The 26211-nt window shown below is 31.8% G+C and overlaps 4 protein-coding genes and 1 non-coding gene across 6 annotated transcripts; 4 read left to right on the top strand and 1 right to left on the bottom strand.

Annotated features, from left to right (window-relative positions):
* The first annotated feature begins 10 nt into the window (after positions 1 to 10).
* On the top strand, positions 11 to 5406 carry bed-1 (BED-type domain-containing protein). Of its 2 annotated transcripts, none has more exons than NM_001029056.5 (8): positions 11 to 281; positions 2488 to 2598; positions 2687 to 2764; positions 2840 to 2949; positions 3005 to 3130; positions 3742 to 3838; positions 3902 to 4143; positions 5194 to 5404. In NM_001029056.5, the coding sequence occupies exons 1-8, from the start codon at positions 26 to 28 to the stop codon at positions 5308 to 5310; spliced, it is 1137 nt and encodes a 378-aa protein (NP_001024227.1). In that variant the 5' UTR covers positions 11 to 25; the 3' UTR covers positions 5311 to 5404. The 2 variants fall into 2 exon arrangements, with proteins under 2 accessions (NP_001024227.1, NP_001024228.1); NM_001029057.3 differs by having other exon boundaries at positions 20 to 281; positions 2999 to 3130; positions 5194 to 5406.
* A 71-nt stretch (positions 5407 to 5477) lies between these two features.
* On the bottom strand, positions 5478 to 5531 carry Y39B6A.74. Its single transcript, NR_070211.1, has one exon. It is a non-coding gene; the product is annotated as an Unclassified non-coding RNA Y39B6A.74 (non-coding RNA).
* Positions 5508 to 6428, top strand: Y39B6A.13 (RsbRD_N domain-containing protein). The gene is made up of 5 exons (NM_171595.6): positions 5508 to 5609; positions 5653 to 5792; positions 5842 to 6054; positions 6104 to 6265; positions 6316 to 6428. The coding sequence occupies exons 1-5, from the start codon at positions 5573 to 5575 to the stop codon at positions 6388 to 6390; spliced, it is 627 nt and encodes a 208-aa protein (NP_741685.1). The 5' UTR covers positions 5508 to 5572; the 3' UTR covers positions 6391 to 6428.
* Positions 6429 to 6520: 92 nt separating this feature from the next.
* pro-3 (Protein SDA1 homolog) lies at positions 6521 to 23586 on the top strand. The gene is made up of 9 exons (NM_001392694.1): positions 6521 to 6717; positions 7100 to 7306; positions 10259 to 10615; positions 12364 to 12770; positions 13853 to 14205; positions 16655 to 16875; positions 18025 to 18389; positions 20649 to 20793; positions 22326 to 23586. Exons 1-9 carry the CDS (start codon positions 6529 to 6531, stop codon positions 22485 to 22487), a joined length of 2406 nt encoding a protein of 801 aa, NP_001379304.1. The 5' UTR covers positions 6521 to 6528; the 3' UTR covers positions 22488 to 23586.
* Positions 23147 to 25898, top strand: zhp-4 (Zip homologous protein 4). Its single transcript, NM_171592.5, has 5 exons — positions 23147 to 24022; positions 24306 to 24493; positions 24828 to 25097; positions 25294 to 25392; positions 25675 to 25898. Exons 1-5 carry the CDS (start codon positions 23825 to 23827, stop codon positions 25769 to 25771), a joined length of 852 nt encoding a protein of 283 aa, NP_741682.1. The 5' UTR covers positions 23147 to 23824; the 3' UTR covers positions 25772 to 25898.
* The last annotated feature ends 313 nt before the right edge of the window (positions 25899 to 26211 follow it).

Raw genomic sequence — 26211 nt, 5'->3', positions numbered from 1 at the left:
TTGAAAAATATTCAAACTTTCAGAAATGGAATCCACTCAAAAAGACATCAAGCTAGAACCCGACGAATTTAACTACATAATTGCTCCAGGAGCACCAGAATCTGAAAATTTAGCTGAAAATCCTGAAAACCCCGTAGATTTATCGGAAATTCCGTTGGAAACGAAGCCGGCGTGGTTTCCGTCGTCAAAAGGCCGGTCTATTGTGTGGGAGCACATTACGTGGGTGGCTGAAAGCCAACGAGCCGCCTGTAATTATTGTGCTGCTGAATTTCAAGTTAAAGGTGACGTTTGACTACAAACTACAAGGTTTTAGAGAAAATTTGAAGAAAAATGACACTAAAACTACAGAATTGCAAAAAAAAATCGAAAAAAATGATTCAATTTGAGCAAAAAATGACAGAAAATCGAAAAAAAAGGCGCTGCTAACACTACAAACTACAAGATTTTGGGCGCTGCTAAGACTACAAACTACAAGATTTTGGGCGCTGCTAAAGCTACAAACTACAAAATTTTGGACGCTGCTAACACTACAAACTACAAGATTTTGGGCGCTGCTTAGACTACAAACTACAAGATTTTGGGCGCTGCTTAGACTACAAACTACAAGATTTTGGGCGCTGCTAATTCAATTTTGGGCGCTGCTAAAGCTACAAACTACGAAATTTTGGACGCTGCTAACACTACAAACTACAAGATTTTGGGCGCTGCTTAGACTACAAACTACAAGATTTTGGGCGCTGCTAAGACTACAAACTACAAGATTTTGGGCGCTGCTAAGACTACAAACTACAAAATTTTAGGCGCTGCTAAGACTACAAACTACAAGATTTTGGGCGCTGCTAAGACTACAAACTACAGGATTTTGGGCGCTGCTAATTCAATTTTGGGCGCTGCTAAGACTACAAACTACAAAATTTTGGGCGCTGCTAAGACTACAAACTACAAAATTTTGGGCGCTGCTAATTCAATTTTGGGCGCTGCTAAGACTACAAACTACAAGATTTTGGGCGCTGCTAATTCAATTTTGGGCGCTGCTAAGACTACAAACTACAAGATTTTGGGCGCTGCTAAGACTACAAACTACAAAATTTTGGACGCTGCTAACACTACAAACTACAAGATTTTGGGCGCTGCTAAAGCTACAAACTACAAAATTTTGGACGCTGCTAACACTACAAACTACAAGATTTTGGGCGCTGCTTAGACTACAAACTACAAGATTTTGGGCGCTGCTTAGACTACAAACTACAAGATTTTGGGCGCTGCTAATTAAATTTTGGGCGCTGCTAAAGCTACAAACTACGAAATTTTGGACGCTGCTAACACTACAAACTACAAGATTTTGGGCGCTGCTTAGACTACAAACTACAAGATTTTGGGCGCTGCTAAGACTACAAACTACAAGATTTTGGGCGCTGCTAAGACTACAAACTACAAAATTTTAGGCGCTGCTAAGACTACAAACTACAAGATTTTGGGCGCTGCTAAGACTACAAACTACAGGATTTTGGGCGCTGCTAATTCAATTTTGGGCGCTGCTAAGACTACAAACTACAAAATTTTGGGCGCTGCTAAGACTACAAACTACAAAATTTTGGGCGCTGCTAATTCAATTTTGGGCGCTGCTAAGACTACAAACTACAAGATTTTGGGCGCTGCTAATTCAATTTTGGGCGCTGCTAAGACTACAAACTACAAGATTTTGGGCGCTGCTAAGACTACAAACTACAGGATTTTGGGCGCTGCTAATTCAATTTTGGGCGCTGCTAAGACTACAAACTACAAAATTTTGGGCGCTGCTAAGACTACAAACTACAAGATTTTAGGCGCTGCTAATTCAATTTTGGGCGCTGCTTAGACTACAAACTACAAAATTTTGGGCGCTGCTAATTCAATTTTGGGCGCTGCTAAGACTACAAACTACAAGATTTTGGGCGCTGCTAAGACTACAAACTACAGGATTTTGGGCGCTGCTAATTCAATTTTGGGCGCTGCTAAGACTACAAACTACAAAATTTTGGGCGCTGCTAAGACTACAAACTACAAAATTTTGGGCGCTGCTAATTCAATTTTGGGCGCTGCTAAGACTACAAACTACAAGATTTTGGGCGCTGCTAAGACTACAAACTACAGGATTTTGGGCGCTGCTAATTCAATTTTGGGCGCTGCTAAGACTACAAACTACAAAATTTTGGGCGCTGCTAAGACTACAAACTACAAAATTTTGGACGCTGCTAACACTACAAACTACAAGATTTTGGGCGCTGCTAATTCAATTTTTGGGCGCTGCTAAGACTACAAACTACAAAATTTTGGGCGCTGCTAAGACTACAAACTACAAGATTTTGGGCGCTGCTAAGACTACAAACTACAAGATTTTGGGCGCTGCTAAGACTACAAACTACATAAATTGGGCGCTGCTAACCTCAATTTTAAGGTTTTTCAACGATTTTTCGCATATTTTTTACTTTTTTTTTAAATTTTCAGGTGGAACATCAGCACTATTACGTCATTTGAAAACAATACACCCGGCCGCCATCAATTTTGACCCCGAAAATCCGCCACCAGTAGCCCGGCGGAAACGGAAGAAGATGGAAGGTATGGGTTTTGTATTGATTTTTAGGGGAAAATATCGATTTTCTGGCTTTTGCAGTGTGAAAATTACCGATTTTTTGTAAATTTTCAGATTATACAATAGTGACAGAAGACACCAAATCGTATATGGATAACCTTCTGGAACAGTTTTTAAATGTCGATGATTCTGGTGAGTTTACTTACTACTGTAACTTTTTTTACGAAATTTCGTGGCGAGACCCACAATTTCCATTCAAATTTTCAGCGCCACGTGGTGGCTTACCGGATCACGATTCTCCACAACACATGTTAGTTGTTGACCCGCAAAGCCGTGCAGATTCGGAAATCGACGCAGTAATAAGGAATTTGCAACAGGTAATTTCTTCTATTAATGTGTAGAAATATTTTAATATTTTTGCAAAAGTTCCAGGAAACCGAACAAAACGGGCTCTTGGAGCCAGAACCCGACCAGGCGCTCAAAAAACTACTCGGAATTGATGATGGGCGGTGTGAAGAGGTTATAGCGATCGCCGCGCCAATTCAGCAGGATGAGGAGGTACAATTTGCAGAAAAATCGATAAATTCCCAAGAAAATCAATAAATTCCCAAAAAAATTAATAAATTTTCAGAAAAATCAATAAATTTTCAGAAAAATCTATAAATTCCCAAGAAAATCAATAAATTCCAAAAAAATCAATAAATTTTCAGAAAAATCAATGAAATTCCAGAAAAATCAATAAATTCCCAAGAAAATCAATAAATTCCCAAAAAAATCAATAAATTTTCAGAAAAATCTATAAATTCCCAAGAAAATCAATAAATTCCAAAAAAATCAATAAATTTTCAGAAAAATCAATGAATATTCAGAAAAATCAATAAATTTTCAGAAAAATCAATGAAATTCCAGAAAAATCAATAAATTTCCAGAAAAATCAGTGAACATTCAGAAAAATCAATAAATTTTCAGAAAAATCAATAAATTTTCAGAAAAATCAATGAATATTCAGAAAAATCAACAAATTTTCAGAAAAATCAATAAATTCCCAAAAAAATCAATAAATTCCCAAAAAAATCAATAAATTCCCAAAAAAGTCAATAAATTTCCGAAAAAATCAATAAATTTCCGGAAAAATCAATAAATTTCCGGAAAAATCAATAAATTTTTAGAAACAAGTGAGCTCAAGCTCTGGCGGAGCACAAACCAAGAAGCGAAGAGCCGATGAGCAGAAATTGACTGAAAATCCAGCATTAAACAGTGGAAAATGTAGGTTTTAATAAGAGACTACAAATACTACAAAGACTACAAAGACTACAACTTTTTTTTCAGTCTCCCTATCGATTCTCTCTGCAATTCGTCGGCCACCTCTTCCATCGAGCACTGCCACGTCATCATCAGCCGCGGCGCCCCAGATCCCGGCGATGACGTCATCAGCTGTTGCCTCTGCCACGTCAGCAGCAGCAGCAGCGACGCCAATGATGCCGGCAAAATATAATGCACAGGCGGTGCAAATTTTGGATTTTGAGGCAAAAGTATTGTATAATCAATCACTGCATTCGACAATTGCCAGAGTAGGGGATTTTCAAAATTTGAATTTTTGGCTCAAAAAATACTTGAAAATCGATTTTTTCACTTGGAAAATCGAAAAAATCACGAAAAATGACCCAAAACCGCGAAAAAATGAGTGCGCTGCTTAGGCTACAAACTACAAGATTTTGGGCGCTGCTAATTTAATTTTGGGCGCTGCTAAGACTATAAACTACAAGATATTGGGCGCTGCTAAAACTACAAACTACAAGATTTTGGGCGCTGCTAATTCAATTTTAGGCGCAGCTTAGACTACAAACTACAAGATTTTGGGCGCTGCTAATTCATTTTTGGGCGCTGCTAAACTACAAACTACACGATTTGGGCGCTGCTAATTCAATTTTGGGCGCTGCCAAGACTACAAACTACAAGATTTTGGGCGCTGCTAAAACTACAAACTACAAGATTTTGGGCGCTGCTAAGACTACAAACTACAAGTTTGGGCGCTGCTAATTCAATTTTGGGCGCTGCTAAGACTACAAACTACAAGTTTGGGCGCTGCTAATTCAATTTTGGGCGCTGCTAAGACTACAAACTACAAGTTTGGGCGCTGCTAATTCAATTTTGGGCGCTGCTAAGACTACAAACTACAAGTTTGGGCGCTGCTAATTCAATTTTGGGCGCTGCTAAGACTACAAACTACAAGATTTTGGGCGCTGCTAATTCAATTTTGGGCGCTGCTTAGACCACAAACTACAAGATTTGGGCGCTGCTAATTCAATTTTGGGCGCTGCCAAGACTACAAACTACAAGATTTTGGGCGCTGCTAATTCAATTTTGGGCGCTGCTAAAACTACAAACTACAAGATTTTGGGCACTGCTAAGACTACAAACTACAAGTTTGGGCGCTGCTAATTCAATTTTGGGCGCTGCTAAGACTACAAACTACAAGATTTTGGGCGCTGCTAATTCAATTTTGGGCGCTGCCAAGACTACAAATTACAAGATTTTGGGCGCTGCTAATTCAATTTTGGGCGCTGCCAAGACTACAAACTACAAGTTTTTGGGCGCTGCTAACCCCATTTTTCTTGCAGGAAGACGCCATGACAACATATTATCGAATGAAATCTAGAAAACTGGAGCTGGAAATCAAAAAATTGGAACGAGAACTCGGCGAGGAGCAAGATGAGGCCCAAGAGCACGAAGAATAACCAATTTTTAATCTATTTTCCACAAAAGTTTATCCCGATTTCTCTTTTATTGATTTTCTGTACAATTTTCTCATCCGAAATAAATCAATTTTTTTTAATATTTCATTGAATTCAGCGGAAAATCAATAAAAAATAGAGTTTCCCGATTAATCTGATTTAAATTCCCACGCAACGACGCTCCGAAATCCCGCCAACGCGCCTTGTTTACCGTAAATCGACACTTCATTTTTCGACGAATTTCTCTGATTTCTCACCTATTTTCATGGATATTGCCCCCATTTTTCGTGAAATTTTCGATCGTAAGTGCTTAAAATGATTGAAAAATTTAATTTTTGATTTTAGAATTCAGTTCTGACAATATATATCGCTCATGGCACAAAATATCCCAGGAAATTCGAAGCGGCGATGAAAAAGAGCGCGTTTTCCGGTTGATTGTGAAGATTTCGATGCAAAAACTTGATACATATGAAGCTGGCAAGGAGGTGAGTGTGAAATTCATCAAAATTTGAAGAAAAACGTCAAAATTTTCAGGTAAATCGTGAAAATCCGCAAATTTCGGCGCAATTTCCCGATTTTCTCTTCAAATTTCTCCACGCTTTCCAATTTCTGCCGTCAGATCAGCAAACCTTTGCGAATTCCATGTTCTTGCTGAAAATAATCGATTTATTCGGTTCGGAATGCCCGAAAATTATAAATTTCTCTGAAATTTCATATATTTCGAGGCTTCTCGAGCTTGCCACTAACGTAAGTGGTGATTTTTTGCCGAAATCTTTAATTTTTGAGCTAATTTCAGGTATTATTAAAGGATTTATTCGAAAACTCGGTGAATTTATACCCAAAAGACGGGAAATTCAGGAAAATCGGCGCCCGGGACCTGCTCGACGGAGTTGTGATGTCAGAAGAGCCGGAAGATGGGAAATATAAAGAAAAATCGTTTTTAAAGATGAAAACGAAGGTTTTAATCGATTTTCTGAAGGAAAAATGAGTAAAAATTCGAATTTTCAGCTAATGGAGCTCGAGCCACGTGGAAATTCGGATTTTGAGCGGAAATATTTGGATTTTGAATCTAAAAATGTGTAAATAGTACTAAAATTTTAATAAAACGGGTTTATTTATTGATTTTATCGTCTTTTTACTGGTTTTCAGCCAGAAATCTTACTTTTTCCACTGTTTTCCTAATTTTTCAACCTTAAACTCCACACATTTTCAGCCAAAAAAATGGGTAAAGTGTCAAAATCACCCGGAAAGGGCGAAAAAAGGATCGGAAAAGTCGGCAAAAAAAATGGAAAAAGCAATGCTCCGACGGAGGGCTCCAATTCTGGAAAAGCTTCACGCTTCACAATGTCCGAAAGGAATTTGGGATTGATGCAAGAAATTATTCGAAAAGATCCGGAATCCTATAAAGAGGTGCGAAATTCGAGAAAAAACGAGAAAATTCGCGAATTTTGGGTTAAAATTGAGTAAAAAACGACGAAAAATTCGATTTTGGGCGCTGCTAAGACTACAAACTACAAGATTTTGGGCGCTGCTAAGACTACAAACTACAAGATTTTGGGCGCTGCTAATTCAATTTTGGGCGCTGCTAAGACTACAAACTACAAGATTTTGGGCGCTGCTAAGACTACAAACTACAAGTTTTTGGGCGCTGCTAACACCAAATTTTGCCAATTTTCTGCTAAAACATCACTTTTTTCAAATAAAAATTAAAAATACATACATTTTTCGACTACAAACTACACTTTTTCATGAAATTTATCGATTTTAGCTCTAATTTATTAATTTTTTGCAGGAATTCCTCGAACAATTCAACTATTTCGTTCAAACAATGAAACTTCTCCACTTGCAACCCGAACAATCTCGTCAAGAAATGCAATCTCTCGTCGATTCGGTGCTTTTTCTGTCCGGATTGGCGAAACATTACCCGAAAGAGTCGAAACAATTCTCCGATAGTCTTTTTGAGCTTTTGAGAGAGCAAGGAGCTGGTTTGGATCCAGAAGTATGTGGAAAACCGAGGAAAAATGCGAAAAATTGATAGAAAGACAGGAATTTTCATCGAAAATGCGCCCTAAATCGATTTTTTCTTCATAGAGTGCTCAATATTTTGGGAAAAATTCGGAATTTCTGCCGAATACTTAGATTTTGGCTCAAAAATTCAGAAAATACTGCGTTTTTTCACTAAAAATTGCGAAATTGTTTCAAATTTCCGAAAAAAGGAAGCAAACATTCAAAAAACCAGAGAAAATTAAAAATTTCTTTATAAATTTCTTTTATTCTGAAAATTTCCAGAAAAATCAATAAATTTTTAGTAGAAATCAATGAAATTTCTGAAAAATCGATAAATTTTCAGAAAAGTCGATACATTTTTAGAAAAATGAATGAAATTCGAGAAAAATCGATAAAATTCCAAAAGAATCGATAAAATTCAAGAAAAATCGATAATTTTACTGAAAAAACGATAAATTTAAATCTATAAAAATCAGGAAAAATCATAAAAATTCGAAAAAATCAATAAATTTTCAGAAAAATCAATAATGTTTCAGAAAATTCGATACATTTCCAGAAAAATCAATAAAATTTTAGAAAAATCAATAAATTCCCAAAAAAATCGATAAATTTTCAGAAAAATCAATAATTTACATTTTTGGAATTTTCCGAAATTTTTTGGCCAAAAATTGAACAATTTCAATGTTTTTCTAATTAAAGATCCAATTTAAAGCGAATTTCCGCATTTACTGTTGGAAAATTTCGATTTTTTCACCGAAAAAGTGCCAAAATACCAGAAAATCCAGTTAAAAATTCAATTTTTTCACCTTAAAGGTGGTGTAGTCGAATTATTTTTATCGCCTTATTAGACTCAAAATTGTCTAAAAACACCGAATTAATGAAACTTCTTGAAAACTTTTTAGAAAAAAGTTATGATGACTCAAAAAATGGTCTAAAATTCGTTAAAATCGGAAATTTGACTTGTCAAGCGGCTGAAAACTATTTTTTTTGAAATTACCGTCAAATTTTGAGTATACAAGTTGATTATCTTGTGTTTTCAACTTGATTAAGGTATTTAAAAGCAGATGGACAGCGAGATTTTCAATTGTTTTAAACAAAAACTCGCCGTCCATCGACTTTTAAATACCTTAATCAAGTTCAAAACGCAAGATAATCAACTTGTGAACTTAAAATTTAACGGTGATTTCAAAAAAAAATAGTTTTGAGCCGCTTGACAAGTCAAATTTCCGATTTTAACGAATTTTAGACCATTTTTTTGAGCTGTCATAACTTTTTTCTAAAAAGTTTTCAAGAAGTTTCATTATGAAATTCGGTGTTTTTAGACAATTTTGAGTCTAATAAGGCAATATATAAAAAATTCGACTACACCACATTTAAAGGTGGACTACGCTCAATGGGAAAATTGCTTTAAAACACGCCTATGGTACCACAATTACCGAATATCATGATAAAAAAAATTCAAGATTTTATATGATTTTTTGAAAATTGGAAAAATCACAGTTTTCACCCAATTATTTTTGAATTTCCCCCCCCCCCCCCCCCAAATTGGATTTGTTCGGCGGAGCGCGCTTGCATTATTTTTATTAATTTATTTTATTTATTCTCATTATTTCACTGATTTTCTTCATTTTTTGTGTTTTTTCCTCGGAAAATGATGGAAAGAAATAGGAAAAATGCGAAATGTTTGTTAAAAGTAATTGAAAATGAGTAAAACTGTGTGTAAATATACTAATTTCGGGCTTGTTGCCGTCGGAACACAGAATATCACGGTTTTACGCATTTTCAATTGCTTTTTAACAAAAACATTTCGCATTTGTCCTATTTATTTCTTCCATTTTCCGAGGAAAAAACATAGAAAATGAAGAAAATCAGTGAAATAATGAGAATAGATAAAATAAATTAATAAAAATAATGCAAGCGCGCTCCGCCGAACAAATCCAATTTGGGGGGGGGGGGGAAATTCAAAAATTATTAGGTGAAAACTGTGATTTTTCCAATTTTCAAAAAATCATATAAAATCTAGAACATTTTTTTGAATTTTTTAATCATGATATTCGCACTGCAACTTTTTCCTCACGAGGGACGAGGAAAAGGGGTTTCTAGGCCATGGCCGAGGGGCCGACAAGTTTCAGCGGCCATTTATCTTGCTTTGTTTTCCGCCTGTTTTCTTTCGTTTTTCACAGTTTTTCCCGTTTTTTCTTATTAAAACTGATAAATAAATATTTTTTGCAGATGCTAAAACAATTTCCAAGTAAAAAAATTATGTATTCAGTGGGCAAGCAGCGGTGAAAGTGGGCAACGTAATGTGATGGATTACGGGAATACAAAACCTAAACTTTTTCTGAAACATGATACATATGATGTTTAGATGCTAAAAGTACCTGATTTTCATAACGAGACCGCTGAAAAAGTTTTGAGGTTTCCAAAATTCAACTTTTTTGGTGAAAAAGTCGAGATTTTCGCACAAAAAGTTGAATTTTGAAAACCTCAAAACTTTTTCAGCGGTCTCGTTATGAAAATCAGGTAATTTCAGCATCTAAGCAGCATATGTATAATGTTTAAGAAAAAGTTTAGGTTTTGTATTCCCGTAATCCATCATATTGCATTGACCACTTTCACCGCTGCTTGCCGACTGAATACATAATTTTTTTACTTGGAAATTGTTTTAGCATCTGCAAAAAGTATTTATTTATCAGTTTTAATAAGAAAAAACGAAAAAAATCGATGAAAAACGAAAGAAAACAGGCGGAAAACAAAACAAGATAAATGGCCGCTGAAACTTGTCGGCCACTCGGCCATGGCCCAGAAACCACTTTTCCTCGTCCCTCGTGAGGAAAAAGTTGCAGTGTGGTACCATAGGCGTGTTTTAAAGCAATTTCCCCATTGAGCGTAGTCCACCTTTAAAATCTCTGCAAATCTCTATATAATTTTCCTCAATTTTCAGGTTCGAATGGCATTCTGCAAGGCGCTTGTCCTACTCCGTAATCAGGATATGATTGATCCAATAATCCTAATGGAAACCTTTTTCGAACTCGTCAAAGTCGAGGATAAAGTTCTCCGAAAATTCCTTCTTTCCTCGATTAGCGCCCACTTGAAGAGGGTTTATCACAAGAAAAAGGACGTGAAAATGCTCGGAAAAATTCAAAATTTGTGTTTTTCGAAAATGAAAGATTCGCGATCGATTGTCGCCCGCGCCGCACAACTTGTGTGTATTGACGCGTTTCGACGCAAATTTTGGCGGGATGCACGTACGGCTAACGTTATTGCACAGGCTTGCTTTCATAAAGTCGCGAAAATTCAGGTAAAATCGATAAATTTCTAGAAAAATCAATAAATTTCTAGAAAAATCAATAAATTTCCAGAAAAATCGATAAATTTTCAGAAAAATCGATAAATTTCTAGAAAAATCGATAAAATTCCAGAAAAATCGATAAAATTCCAGAAAAATCGATAAATTTCTAGAAAAATCGATAAATTTCTAGAAAAATCGATAAAATTCCAGAAAAATCGATAAATTTCTAGAAAAATCGATAAATTTCTAGAAAAATCGATAAAATTCCAGAAAAATCGATAAAATTCCAGAAAAATCGATAAATTTCTAGAAAAATCGATAAAATTCCAGAAAAATCGATAAATTTTCAGAAAAATCGATAAATTTCTAGAAAAATCGATAAAATTCCAGAAAAATCGATAAATTTCTAGAAAAATCGATAAAATTCCAGAAAAATCGATAAAATTCCAGAAAAATCGATAAAATTCCAGAAAAATCGATAAATTTCAGAAAAATCGATAAAATTCCAGAAAAATCGATAAAATTCCAGAAAAATCAATAAATTTCCAGAAAAATCGATAAATTTTCAGAAAAATCGATAAATTTCTAGAAAAATCGATAAAATTCCAGAAAAATCGATAAAATTCCAGAAAAATCGATAAATTTCTAGAAAAATCGATAAATTTCTAGAAAAATCGATAAAATTCCAGAAAAATCGATAAAATTCCAGAAAAATCGATAAATTTCTAGAAAATTCGATAAATTTCTAGAAAAATCGATAAAATTCCAGAAAAATCGATAAAATTCCAGAAAAATCGATAAAATTCCAGAAAAATCGATAAAATTCCAGAAAAATCGATAAATTTCTAGAAAAATCGATAAATTTCTAGAAAAATCGATACATTTCCGAAAAAATCAATAATATTCGTAAAAAAGACAAAGTTTTGAAAATTCCATTCGAAAATATGTGAAAAGCTCAAATTTGAAGTTTTTATCGAAAAATGAGCAATTTTCTGAAATTTTTGTTCAAAATTTACAATTTCAGCGAAAACCCAGCGTTTTTTCTCAATTTTTTTTTGCCAAAAATTCGAATTTTTTCATAAAAACTATCAAAACCTAAAACTGTCCCAGTTTTTTGCCCAAAACTCTGAAAATTAGCTTAACTTCGCTATTTTCCTTTTAAAAATGAAAAAAATGCTCAAAATATTGCGAATATTAAGAAAAATCACCCAAAAACCCGTAAAAAAACTACCTTTTCAGAAAAATCAATAAATTTTCAGAAAAATCAATAAATTCCCAAAAAAATCAAAAAATTTTCAGAAAAATCAATAAATTCCCAAAAAAATCAAAAAATTTTCAGAAAAATCAATAAATTCCCAAAAAAATCAATAAATTTTCAGAAAAATCAATAACTTTCCGAAAAATCAAAAAATTTACAAAAAAATCAATAAATTTCCTGAAAAATCAATAAATTTTCAGAAAAATCAATAAATTCCCAAAAAATCAATAAATTTCCTGAAAAATCAATAAATTTCCTGAAAAATCAATAAATTTTCAGAAAAATCGATAAAATTCCAGAAAAATCGATAAATTTCTAGAAAAATCGATAAATTTCTAGAAAAATCAATAAATTTCCTGAAAAATCAATAAATTTTCAGAAAAATCAGTAAATTCCCAAAAAATCAATAAATTTCCTGAAAAATCAATAAATTTCCTGAAAAATCAATAAATTTTCAGAAAAATCAATAAATTTTCAAAAAAATCGATAAATTTTCCAGGTAACCTCGATGAAATTCTTCTTAGGATCCGAAAACGAGAACGGTGACGCTGAAGACTCTGACGAGATGGATTCAGACGCAGAAGACAATACAAAAACGTTGAAAGAAGTGATGACGTCATTCCGAAACGTGAAAAAGACGAGAAAACGTGAGAAGAACGTTGAACGCGCGAAAAAGATGATCAGTAAGAAGAAGAAGGCGAAAAAGGAAGGTAGATCAAAAGAATGTAATCTGATGGCAATTCAATCATTGTATGATCCACAAGAATTCGTTGATCGCCTCTTTGGAGCTGTTGAAGCGAAAAAAATGGACAATTTTGAAGTTCGCCTGTTCAAAATTGCACTTTGTGCCAGAATTATTGGAATTCATCGACTTCATACGCTTAGCTTCTACTCTTATCTTCATCGGTAATGGAAATGCATGAAAAAGCGTGGAATTTCACCCAAAAATGTCGAAATTTGGCTGAAAATGCAATATTTTATGCAAAATTCATCAGTGAAACTCGCAAAATTTTGGAAAATTTGGGCGAAATTCGAATTTCGAACTGAAAATTTGGATTTTTAACCAAAATTTAAAGTTTTTCAGTAAAAATTTCGTGAAATTTCAAGAAAAATGCACTAAAACGTGATTTTTGGGCGCTGCTAATTTTTTGGTCGCTGCTAATTTTTTGGTCGCTGCTAATTTATTGGGCGCTGCTAATTTTTTGGTCGCTGCTATTTTTTTGGGCGCTGCTAATTTTTTGGTCGCTGCTAATTTTTTGGTCGCTGCTAATTTTTTGGTCGCTGCTAATTTTTGGGCGCTGCTAATTTTTTGGTCGCTGCTATTTTTTTGGGCGCTGCTAATTTTTTGGTCGCTGCTAATTTTTGGGCGCTGCTAATTTTTTGGTCGCTGCTATTTTTTTGGGCGCTGCTAATTTTTTGGTCGCTGCTAATTTTTGGGCGCTGCTAATTTTTTGGTCGCTGCTATTTTTTTGGGCGCTGCTAATTTTTTGGTCGCTGCTAATTTATTGGGCGCTGCTAATTTTTTGGTCGCTGCTATTTTTTTGGGCGCTGCTAATTTTTTGGTCGCTGCTAATTTTTTGATCGCTGCTATTTTTTTGGGCGCTGCTAATTTTTTGGTCGCTGCTAATTTTTTGGTCGCTGCTATTTTTTTGGGCGCTGCTAATTTTTTGGTCGCTGCTATTTTTTTGGGCGCTGCTAATTTTTTGGGCGCTTCTAAACTACAAAACTTGGGTTTTTACCTTTTTTCTCAATTTTTCCTACTAATTGTTCTTGAAAAAAAAGCAACTTTGCTGAGATTTTCGCCGCATTTTACTTAAAAATTTGAAATTTTCCAGAAAAATCGATAAGTTTTTAGCAAAATCGATATTCACCTCAAAATATTCACTTCAAAATTTTTCAACTTACTTAGAAAAGTTAAAAATCCAATTTTCAACCGATTTTCCACTAAAAACGTAAAATTTTCACAAAAATTTTCCCCATTTTTCCAGATTCCTCCAACCAAAACAACGTGACGTCACAAAAATCCTGCTCTACGCGGCCCAAGCGTGTCACGAGATGGTTCCACCAGACACTGTTGAACAGTTAATTCGTGTAATTGCCAACAATTTCGTGACGGATAGAAACTCGCCAGAAGCCATGACAGTCGGAATTAATGCGATTCGAGAAATTCTGTCAAATTGTCCATTTGCGGCTACTGAAGAGTTGTTGAGAGATTTATCCGAATATAAGACGTATAAAAATAAGAATGTATCAATGGCCGCCCGTTCATTAATCACATTATTCCGTGCTGTAAATCCGAAACTGCTGGCGAGAAAAGATCGTGGAAAACCACAAGAAAAAGGTACAAAATGGCATGTTTCTAGTCGAATTTTTAGTAAATCTACTAATAATATTTAATAATATACTAATATCTAACTAATAATTATATTACTATATTATATGTATACCAGCCGTGGACCGCACCTACGGCGCGGCCCCCGACTTTTTTGAGAAAACATTAGATATACGGTGTCTATCGATCGATGTCTGGTGCGCATTTAGCATAAGGTTTCCCAAAATTTCGTTGCTCTGATCAGAGATCAAACTACATAGGGACAGAAGGACACGCGCTTTATATATAGTAAATGATATATATAATACTATATATAATATATTAACTATATAATAGTAACTATAATCATAATATATAATTTTTAATATGTTTTTATATTTTAGTTATATTAGATATATATCTAACTAATACTATATATATTATATGTATATATAATACTGTATATATAACTGTATATATAACTACCCAAAAAATATAATACTCTATATAATATATTTACTATTTAATAGTAACTATAATTATAATATATAATTTTAATATTAATATTAATTTATAATATGTTTTTCATTATATACTATACAAATAACATAATATATAGTAATATAAAATATATATAATACTATATATTGTGTTATTTTTATATTATATAATGAAAAACATATTATAAATTAATATTAATATTAAAATTATATATTATAAATATAGTTACTATTAAATAGTTAATATTATATAGAGTATTATATTTTTTGGGTAGTTATATATACAGTGCGTCCAACTTCTATAGCACCCCCCCCCCCTCCAATTTCGCGGTTTGGAGCTTCTCAAAATATTTTTTGAAAAAGTGCTAGTGCAGTTCGATAGAAAATGTTGAAAAGCCTATGCTCCCCAATTTTTATTATGATATCTCAAAAATCACAGGAATTAGGTCAAAATATCGGAAAAATGGCCGTCCAACTTCTATAGCACCCCCTCTGATTTTTGGCAATTTTCGGTAAAATCGGGGTTTTCTTCTTAATTAATGAATTTATTTTGTGAATAACTTTACACCAAAATAATCAGACGGTTTCATTTTCACATTTAAAAAATAAATATAACCCCTGAAAACACGTGGAACGCCTAGGATTGTCCTGGAACGTTCGTATTTGCTTCAGAGGCCATTTCTCGGCTCCCAATGATTTTCGCAGCAGCAAACTTGACCAAAATGATCTTCCCCACCTATTTATTACTATTCAAATAATTGTTGAAAACATTTATTCATATGAACCAAATGGTAAAGGGAGCAATTGCAGTGATTTTCAAAAGGCTTGATTTAACTATGAAAACTAGCGTTTGGAGGCGCAGAGCTGAAGGTTGGTAATACATTTTCGACTAAAAATTACTAAATTATAGCAAAAAAAAAATTATATTATGTGAACATCAAATCTGTTGAAATCCATGGATACATCAAATGCTAGACATCTACAATCACCGATTCAGGTTTTGTCTGTTAGCTTTTAGGTTCTTTGACCATAGAAATATTCAATGAGCAAATTCGCTAAATTTCAGATGAGTTATAAATACAGCTAGAAAAATCGTCATTCAGAAAGTTATATCTTACTTTCGTCTTTAAAATTTTCGCGTGTTAGCTTGAGAAAAATACTTGCGGCCTCGCTTTGCCTTTGTCCTCTTTTGAGCGGTCTCATGAACTTTTCCGAATAAATTTTCGAAGACTTCTAATCAAAATCAAAGCTTCAAGGATATTTGAACCGGATGAGCTAAAATTCTGTACAATAGGAAGTCAAAACCATCAGCTCTGCGCCTCCAAACGCTAGTTTTCATAGTTAAATCAAGCCTTTTGAAAATCACTGCAGTTGCTCCCTTTACCATTTGGTTCATATGAATAAATGTTTTCAACAATTATTTGAATAGTAATAAATAGGTGGGGAAGATCATTTTGGTCAAGTTTGCTGCTGCGAAAATCATTGGGAGCCGAGAAATGGCCTCTGAAGCAAATACGAACGTTCCAGGACAATCCTAGGCGTTCCACGTGTTTTCAGGGGTTATATTTATTTTTTAAATGTGAAAATGAAACCGTCTGATTATTTTGGTGTAAAGTTATTCACAAAATAAATTCATTAATTAAGAAGAAAACCCCGATTTTACCGAAAATTGCCAAAAATCAGAGGGGGTGCTATAGAAGTTGGACGGCCATTTTTCCGATATTTTGACCTAATTCCTGTGATTTTTGAGATATCATAATAAAAATTGGGGAGCATAGTTTTTTCAACATTTGCTATCGAACTGCACTAACACTTTTTCAAAAAACATTTTGAGAAGCTCCAAACCGCCAAATTGGAGGGGGGTGCTATAGAAGTTGGACGCACTGTATATATATAGTATTATAATTATTAGTTAGATATATATATCTAATATAACTAAAATATAACTAATAATAATCTAATAACTAACCATATTTTAGACGACGAAGATGAGGAATATAATGGATTTGCACGTCCGAAAGTTCACGATTTCATCTCTGGAGCCGAAATTCTTGACGAGGATGCCGCTGACGGTGAACAGGGACATTTGGAAGAAGATGGAACGGATTCAGAACTGGATGTTTCTGATGTGGATACTGATGACGTTGATACGGATGATGATGCTGATGAGCCGGTCGCGAAGAAGAAACGTGTTGAGCAGGTTGGAGATGGAGAGAAAAAACGATAAAATTACAGGAAAAATATTAATATTACAGGAAAATCGAAAAAATTCCCTGAAAATCGTAAAAAATTGTGAAACGTCGATAAATTTCCGGAAAAATTGGTACAAACTTTAGAAAAGCCGTTAAATTTTTTGAAAAATGGTGATTTTTATAATATTCGAAAAAACCATTTCAGAAAAATCAATAACGTTTTGGAAAATTGATAAAAGTATAGAATAATCGTGAAAATTTAAGAGAAAAAGCAATAAAATTACAAAAAAGTCGATAAATATTTGTGATAAACGTAAAAAATGTTGAAAAATCGATAAATTTCTACAAAACTCGTAAAAAATTATGAAAAATCGATAAATTTCTACAAAACTCGTAAAAAATTATGAAAAATCGATAAATTTCTACAAAACTCGTAAAAAATTATGAAAAATCGATAAATTTCTACAAAACTCGTAAAAAATTATGAAAAATCGATAAATTTGCGAAAAAATCAATAAATTTTTAGAAAAATCAATAAGTTTTCAGAAAAATCTATAATTTTCGAGAAAAATCGATAAATTTTCAGAAAAATCGACAAATTTTCAGAAACATCGATAAAATTTCAAAAAAAAATCGATAAGAAGTTCAGAAAAATTCGAAATTTTTAATTATTAAAGCTATTTCGATAAATTTCCACAAAACTCGTAAAAAATTATGAAAAATCGATAAATTTGCGAAAAAATCAATAAATTTTTAGAAAAATCAATAAGTTTTCAGAAAAATCAATAAATTTCCAAGAAAATCGATAATTGTTCAGAAAAATCAATAGATTTCCATAAAAATCAATAAATTTCCGAAAAAATAAATAAACTTCCAAAAAAATCAATAATTTTTCAGAAAAATCGATAAATTTTCAGAAAAATCAATAAATTTTCAGAAAAATCAATAAATTTTCTGAAAGATCAATAAATTTCAAAAAAAAAAATCGAAAAATTTTCAGAAAAATCGATAAAATTTCAAAAAAAAATCGATAAGAGGTTCAGAAAAGTTTGAAATTTTTAATTATTAAAGCTATTTTTCATCCGACAATTCAAATTTTTTCGACTTCAAAACCAATTTTTAGAAATTTCAAGTCAAAAATATATCAAAATTTGCAGAAATCAGTGGAAAATGATGCCGAATCTGATGCTGACGATGAAGAAATTGAAGATGAAGAGGAAATGGATGATGAGGAAGAAGAAATTGAAATAAGTGATGAAGAAGAGGAAGAAATTGATGATGAAGCTGAAGAAGAAGCCGTGGTGGAAGAAGAAGCATCGGAGGCCGTGGAAAAGGATCCGAAACTCAAGGCCAGCAAAAACTCGATGGATAGAATTATGACACAAGAAGATTTCAAGAATATTAAGGCTTATCAGCTGAAAAAACAGTTGATTGGAGAAAAACGACTGAAAAAGCAGATGGGAAAGGGTAGAAGTCAGGCGGATGAACGAATTGTTGACGAAATGGCCGAGAAGCTCGAGTTGTTCGTTTTTATTCTGCTGAAATTGAAGAAAAACTGGGAAAAATGAGCAATAGGCGATTAAAAAATTCGAAAATCCAATTTTTTTGCTAAAATTCTGATTTTTTAACTGAAAATTTTGAATTTCCAGCTGAAAAACTCGATTTCTAGTAAAAAAATTTTTTGGTCGCTGCTAATTTTTTGGTCGCTGCTAATTTTTTGGTCGCTGCTAATTTTTTGGTCGCTGCTAATTTTTGGTCGCTGCTAATTTTTTGGTCGCTGCTAATTTTTTGGTCGGTTCTAATTTTTTGCGCGCTGCTAATCGGAAATCCAATTTTTTTTGCTAAAATTCTGATTTTTTAACTGAAAATTTTGAATTTCCAGCTGAAAAACTCGATTTCTAGTGGAAAATTTGATTTTTTCTTCAAAAAATGAAAAATGAGCTTAAAAGTGGAAATTTAAGCAAAAAACGGCTTGAAAATGGTTTTAAATCCAGAAAAAATATGAAAATTCTATTTCAAAAATATTTTTTAAATAAAAAATAATCAAATTTCTAGAATTTTTGTCTGAGAATTTTTGAAAAAAAAAACGAAAAAGTAGCACTTTTTTTAACCAAAAATTCGCTAATAAATCGATATATTTCCAATTTTAGAGAAAAACTGGAAAAAATGGCTTAAACATTGGAATTTTTAGCAAAAAAGCGGATTGGGAATGTTTTTTAATCCAAAAAATACGAAAATTATAGGAAAACACGTTAAAAAATATGAAAATCCAAATTTTTTGCAGAATTTTTGGTTTTTTAACTGTAAAATTTGAATTTCCAGCTGTAAAACTCAATTTACAGTAGAAAATTTGAATTTTCCTTCAAAAACTGGAAAAACGAGCTTAAAATGATTTTAAATCCAAAAATTCCGAAAATTTTCGATAATTTTCCCAAAAAAAATCGATAAATTTCAAATTTTGGATAAAATCTGGAAAAATTAGCTAAAAAATGGAATTTTGAGGGAAAAATACGCAAATTATAGAAAAAACGATTGAAAAATTCGAAAATCCAAATTTTTTGCAAAAATTTTTGTTTTTTAACAGAGAAATTTTAATTTTCCTTCAAAAAATTGAAAAATTAGCTTAGAAATTGAATTTTTAGCGAAAAAAAAATACGGCTTGAAAATGGATGTTAATCCAAAAAATAAGAAAAATTCCAAGGGGGGGGCAGATAGCTCAGTCGGTAGTGGTGGCCGCTAGCAGTCTGGAGGTCACGAGTTCAAGTCCGCCCTCACCCCCTAGGTTCACCCAGCCTCTATTGGGAAGTGGAGCAATCCACGACTGGATTATCGGCCACAGTCCCCCGGCTAGGACGTGGCTTAAATTAAAAGCCCAGAGGGATCACCACCAGGCAGTGTACCTGAATCCCAGATCCGCAGTGCATAGCACTTGAAGAACGGATCGTCCTTTAATCCTTTTTAATCCTTTAATCCAAAAAATAAGAAAAATTCCAAAAAAAAAATCTTTAAAAAATGTGAAAAATCAGATTTTTGAACTATAATCGAGACAAAAGACTCGAAAGTTTTCAAAATTCTACATATTTCCAAAAATATGCTTTTTCTGATTTTTCACATTTTTTAAAGATTTTTTTTATTTTGGAATTTTTCTTATTTTTTGGATTAACATCCATTTTCAAGCCGTTTTTTTTATGCTAAAAATTCAATTTCTAAGCTAATTTTTCAATTTTTTGAAGGAAAATTAAAATTTTTCTGTTAAAAAACAAACATTTTTGCAAAAAATTTGGATTTTCGAATTTTTCAATCGTTTTGCCGATTGATATAATTTGCGTATTTTTCCCTCAAAATTCCATTTTTTAGCTAATTTTTCCAGATTTTATCCAAAATTTGACATTTATCGATTTTTTCGGAAAATTATCGAAAATTTTCGGAATTTTTGGATTTAAAATCATTCAAATTTTTCAGTTAAAAAACCAAAAATTTTGCAAAAAAATTGGATTTTCATATTTTTAAATCAAATTTCTAGAATTTTTTGCAAATGTCCGAAATTCACCAAAATTTACCACACTTTTAGCAAAAATTCGCTAATAAATCGACAAATTTTTAGAAAAATCGATAAACTTCCATTTTTGGAGGAAAACTGGAAATAAAATTAGCGAAAAATACGCAAATTATAGAAAAAAAAATGGTTAAAAAAATTTGAAAATCCACTTTTTTTGAAAACATTTTGGTTTTTTAGCTAGCAAAAAATTGAAAAAAGCTTAAAATTTATTATTTTTTTCAGAAAACGCTCTTCGGATGGATTGGCTCGCCTTTCGGATATCGAACATTTCTATAAGAAAAAACGACAATCAAAGGAAGAAAGAATGGCTGATGTGATGGCTGGACGTGCTGATGAGGACTACAAATTTGGAAGACCTAAGAAAAATGTACAAATTTTGGAAAAACCACCGAATTTTAAAGAAAATTTCACAAAAACCAGAGAATTTATGCAGTTCCTGTTGAAAATTTTGGAAAAATTGAGAAATTTTCAGAGAAACACTGAAAATTTCGACGAAATACAGCATTTTTGGTGTAAATTGAAACTTTTAGCAAAAAATTCAAATTTTTGGTAAAATTCAAATTTCCCGCTAAAAATTCGAAAAAAAGCGAGGTTTTCAGCAGAAAATTCAACTTTTTCGGAAAAATTTCAGCGTTTTTCGTCGTGTCCAAATAGATTTTTTTACTCGAAAATTCAAATTTCTCACTGAAAATCATTTTTATGCTTATTTTCAAATTCCGGCTTTAAAAAAATTCACTTTTAATGCTGCTAAAAATTCGAATTTTCAGCTAAAATTCCAAAAAATTCGTTGTTTTGTTGCTGAAATATTCAAATTTTCAGCAGGAAATCGAAAATTCTAGCTGAAAATCGACTTTTCAACTGAAAAAAGTTCATTTTTCTGCGAGAATTCCAAATTTTTAGCTAAAACTTTGATTTCCCCCGCTAAAAATTCAAATTTCCTCCCGAAAATCGAATTTTCAGCTGAAAAATGTATTTTTTTGTAGTCATATTAGTGCTGATGAGGACTACAAATTTGGAAGACCTAAAAAAAAAAATTTGAAAGACCCCGAAAAATGTACAAATTTTCGAAAAATCATCTTTCCTATTGCATAAATTTGTGGAAAATTGGAAATACTGAATTTTTGATTTAAAATTGAGATTTTTCAAAACTTTTACCTAAAAATTCAAATTTCCGCTAAAATTTCCAAAAAATGCGAAATTTTCAGCAGAAAATTCAACTTTTTTGGTAAAATTTCAGTTTTCCAGTTAAAATTTGAAATTTGTCCTTCAAACTGGAATTTATATCATTGAAAAATTCAAATTTCTCACTAAAATTCTTTTTTTTTTCAGCTAAAATGCGATTTTTCTGCAAATTTTCAAAATTTTCACCTACAACTTTTGAATTCCGGCTAAAAAAATTCAATTTTTGTTTTAAAAATTCGAATTTTCAGCTAAAATCCCTAAAAATTCGCTCTTTTTGCTGAAATTTGAGAAACATTTTTTTTTCCATATTTTCAGCTAAAATCCCACACTTTTCGACTGAAATATTTAAATTTCTAGCTGAAAAAGTTCATTTTTTACGCGAAAAATCAAATTTTTTAGCTAAAATTTTGGTTTTTTTTTTTATTTTTTGAAAAAAAAACACCATTTTCCTCCCAAAAATTTTTGAAATTTTCAGCTGAAAAATGAATTTTTCGAACCAAAAATTGGAAATTTTCAGATTTTTCAAAAAATTTTAATTTTTCGATTAAAAAATTCAAATTTTCGATTAAAAATTCAAATTTTTGCTAAAATTCAAATTTTTGCTAAAATTCAAATTTTTTAAACAAAAATAAGAGATTTTCAGTTGTTTCATAAAAATTTAATTTTTCGATAAAAAATTCAAATGTTTTGCTAAAATTAGCAATTTTCCTATTTCAGGGAGCCCACGTCGGTCGTACAAATGATCAAAATTCGAAGAAAAAGGTGTTTGCAATGGTGAAGAACAAGATTCGCGGCCGAAATCGTCAGAGATCATTCCGTGATCAACAGAAATCACTTCGACACTATTTGATGCGACAATCCGGACGAAAACCTCAATAAAACCTCGAAATTTCCAGAAAATTTGCATTTTTTCCCAATTTTTACACCCAAAAAGACTCAATAATTTTAAAATTTCCAGAAAATTCCAAAAAAATCTAGAAAATTGGGGAAAAGTTGAGCTTTTTCTCCATTTTCTTTTCGTGTTTTCTAGAAGTTTCAAAATTTCAAAATTCCCCAAAATTCGCTCATTTTCACCCGGAAAACCTCTAAAATTCAAGCTTTTCCCTCATTTTTCGTAAATTTTGTTCATTTTTTTTTCACTCCTAAAAATTCCAAAAAATTAAGATTTTTCTTGAAAAAATCTAAAATTTTCCCCGAAATTTATCGATTTTTCCAGAAATTATTCCTTTTTTTTTTGGAAAATTTAAAAATTTCGATTTAAATAGAAAAATCGATTTTTCTGGAAAATTATCGATTTTTTTTTTGGAAATTTATCGATTTTTCTGAAATTTCTATGCTTTTTTGGAAATTTATTGATTTTTTTGGAAATTTATCGATTTTTTTTGAAAATTTATTGATTTTTCTGGAAATTTATTGATTTTTTTGGAAATTTATCGATTTTTCTGAAAATTTATTGATTTTTCTGGAAATTTATTGATTTTTCTGGAAATTTATTGATTTTTCTGGAAATTTGTCGATTTTTCTGGAAATTTATCGATTTTTTGAAAATTTATTGATTTTTCTGGAAATTTATCGATTTTTCTGAAAATTTATTGATTTTTCTGAAAATTTATCGATTTTTCTGAAAATTTATCGATTTTTTGAAAATTTATCGATTTTTCTGAAAATTTATCGATTTTTCTGAAAATTTATCGATTTTTTGAAAATTTATCGATTTTCTGGAAATTTATTGATTTTTTTGGAATTTTATCTCATTTTTACTTCCCATTTATCTATTCTTCCTGGATTCTGTTCTTTTTTTTGAATAACTTTTTTTGTAGTTTTACTGTTCTTTTTTTTGTTGAATTTCTCCACTTTTCCCCCTATATTTCTCAATTTTTCACCCAAAAATTCCCCCAATTTTCACTGTTTTTTTTTGTTTTTTTCTATTGTTATTTGTTATCATCCCACACCATGTTAAGCCCTTTTTAATGAAAAAAATCGATTTTTTTTGTTAAAATTCACCTAAATTTTGTAGTTTTTATTTTAGTTGAACATTTTCATCCTCTATAGTATTTTTTTTTGGAAAAAATCAAAAATCAAAATACATTCATTTTTCAGCCAAAAACTCACTTTTTTCGCTAAAAATCATGAATTTTCAGTTAAAAATTCAAAATTTTCATTGAAAATTCAAATTTTTCACCCAAAATTCCGAATTTTCAGCTCAAATCAAAAAAATGGAAGCGGTACACTGCTTCCGGTGTTACAAATTTCCGTCAAAACAAATCGAATTCTATCTGACAAATTGTATGCATATGTTCTGTATTGAATGTGAACGATTATGTCATCCACCGGAAGAAGAACCATTGAAATGTATTCAATGTTCAAAAACACCGATACGAATCGTTAAAATGGGCCCCGAGCTGCCGATGACGGTAATTTTTAGAAAAATCGATAAATTTTCAGAAAAATCAATAAATTTTCCGAAAAATCAATAAATTTTCAGAAAAATCAATAAATTTTTAGAAAAATCGATAAATTTCCTGAAAAATCAATCAATTTTCAAAAAAATCAATAAATTTTCAGAAAAATCAATAAATTTTTAGAAAAATCGATAAATTTTCAGAAAAATCAATAAATTTTCAGAAAACTCGATAATTATAAAAATTTATCGATTTTCTTCAAATTTTAATTTTTTTAATTTTTTAATTTTTTCAGATAAAATCAATGTTCACCCCAATTTCGGAGGAAATCAATCAGTATACACGTGATTTGACACGTGTTTTAACATTCCAACACCGCCAACGGGCGAGTTTATCGACATTTTTGGAACGAAAAGTAGCGGCATTCGATCGACTACGTGATGCTTATAGTGAAGAAAAAACCAAAAAAGAACACTATAAAAAGTACGGAAAAATCAATCGATTTTATGGGAAAATTCGAGAACGAAAAATTTTTTTATTGATTTTTCTGAAAATTTATTGATTTTTTTGGAAATTTATTGATTTTTCTGAAAATTTATTGATTTTTTGGAAATTTATTGATTTTTCTGAAAATTTATTGATTTTTTTGGAAATTTATTGATTTTTCTGAAAATTTATTGATTTTTTTGGAAATTTATTGATTTTTCTGAAAAATTATTGATTTTTCTGAAAAATTATTGATTTTTCTGAAAAATTATTGATTTTTCTGAAAAATTATTGATTTTTCTGAAAAATTATCGATTTTTTTATATTTCAGACAACTCGAAGAGGCGTACCACCTGCTCAAATCGAAAGAACACGAAATTTCGAAACTAAAAAAGCAACTGGCCGAGCAGGCTCCGCCCCCTCAGACTCCGCCCCGTTCAAATTCTCTGAAAGTGGCGAGTTCGCGGAGTCTGGAGACACCGTCAATGATGCGTGTATTCAGTGATTCAATGTATGAGACGCCCGTTCAAATTCAGAGAAGATTTACGAAGGCACAGGCGAAGGCAGAGGCCGAGGCCGAGGCGCCTGCCAAATCGCCAGGGTAATTTATCGATTTTTTGGACAAAATTATCGATTTTCTGGTAATTTATCGATTTTTCTAGAAAAATATCGATTTTTTGGAAATTATCGATTTTTTGGACAAAATTATCGATTTTCTGGTAATTTATTGATTTTTCTAGAAAAATATCGATTTTTTGGAAATTTATCGATTTTTTGAAAATTATCGATTTTTTCAGTTCAAAAGCACAAACTACAAAATGCACGTCAAATTATCAGTCACATCCGCCGGCATCCTTCGAGACACCGATTCATCATCCACCGAAAACTTCAATGGGGTACTGTAAAAAGGGGCGGAGCCAATTTTATTGATTTTTCTGAAAATTTTTTGATTTTTCTGGAAATTTATTGATTTTTATAGAAATTTATTGATTTTTCGGGAAATTTATCAATTTTTCTAAAAATTTATTGAATTTTCGGGAAATTTATTGATTTTTATGGAAATTTATTGATTTTTCGGGAAATTTATCGATTTTTTCGGAAATTGATTGATTTTTCGGGAAATTTATTGATTTTTCTGAAAATTTATGGATTTTTTTGGAAATTTATCGATTTTTCAGATTCACGACACCGGCCAACCCGCCGCACATGTTCCCGTACTTGAAAAAACATGAAGCTCAAAGAGAAAAGCACAAGGAGCATCGGAATAGTCAATGAATCGATTTTTTTTAATATATGTGTCGCATTTTATCATGTAAAATATTGCAGAGTTTTTATATAAATTTATATCGATTTTTCTGGATTTTTCTGGATTTTTCCGTAATTTATAAATTAAAAGAATTTTTTGGAAATTTTTTTCTAATATTATGGATACATTTATGACCTGAAAGTACAGTTTTAGCCGCGCTAAAGCAGTTTTTGTGTCAAATTCAATTTTAATGGGTATATCTCTGGCGAAAAATCTCAAATAAAAAATTTTGGAATTTTGGCAGAATAAATATGCGGCTTCGCCTCGAACTTGCTGAATTGATATGCCGTTGGATACCTAATTTTTTCTGATATTACTGGAACATTTTTTTACCTAGAAATTCAATTTCAGCCCCGTTAGAGAGCTTTTTGATCTTCTATTTATTTTTTACAGGCCATTTTTGCAAAAA

This window comes from Caenorhabditis elegans, chromosome V (assembly GCF_000002985.6).
Source record: "Caenorhabditis elegans chromosome V".
NCBI lineage: Eukaryota > Metazoa > Nematoda > Chromadorea > Rhabditida > Rhabditidae > Caenorhabditis > Caenorhabditis elegans.
The sequence above is the reverse complement of the archived record's forward strand: the minus strand, read 5'-3'. Positions and strand labels throughout refer to the sequence as shown.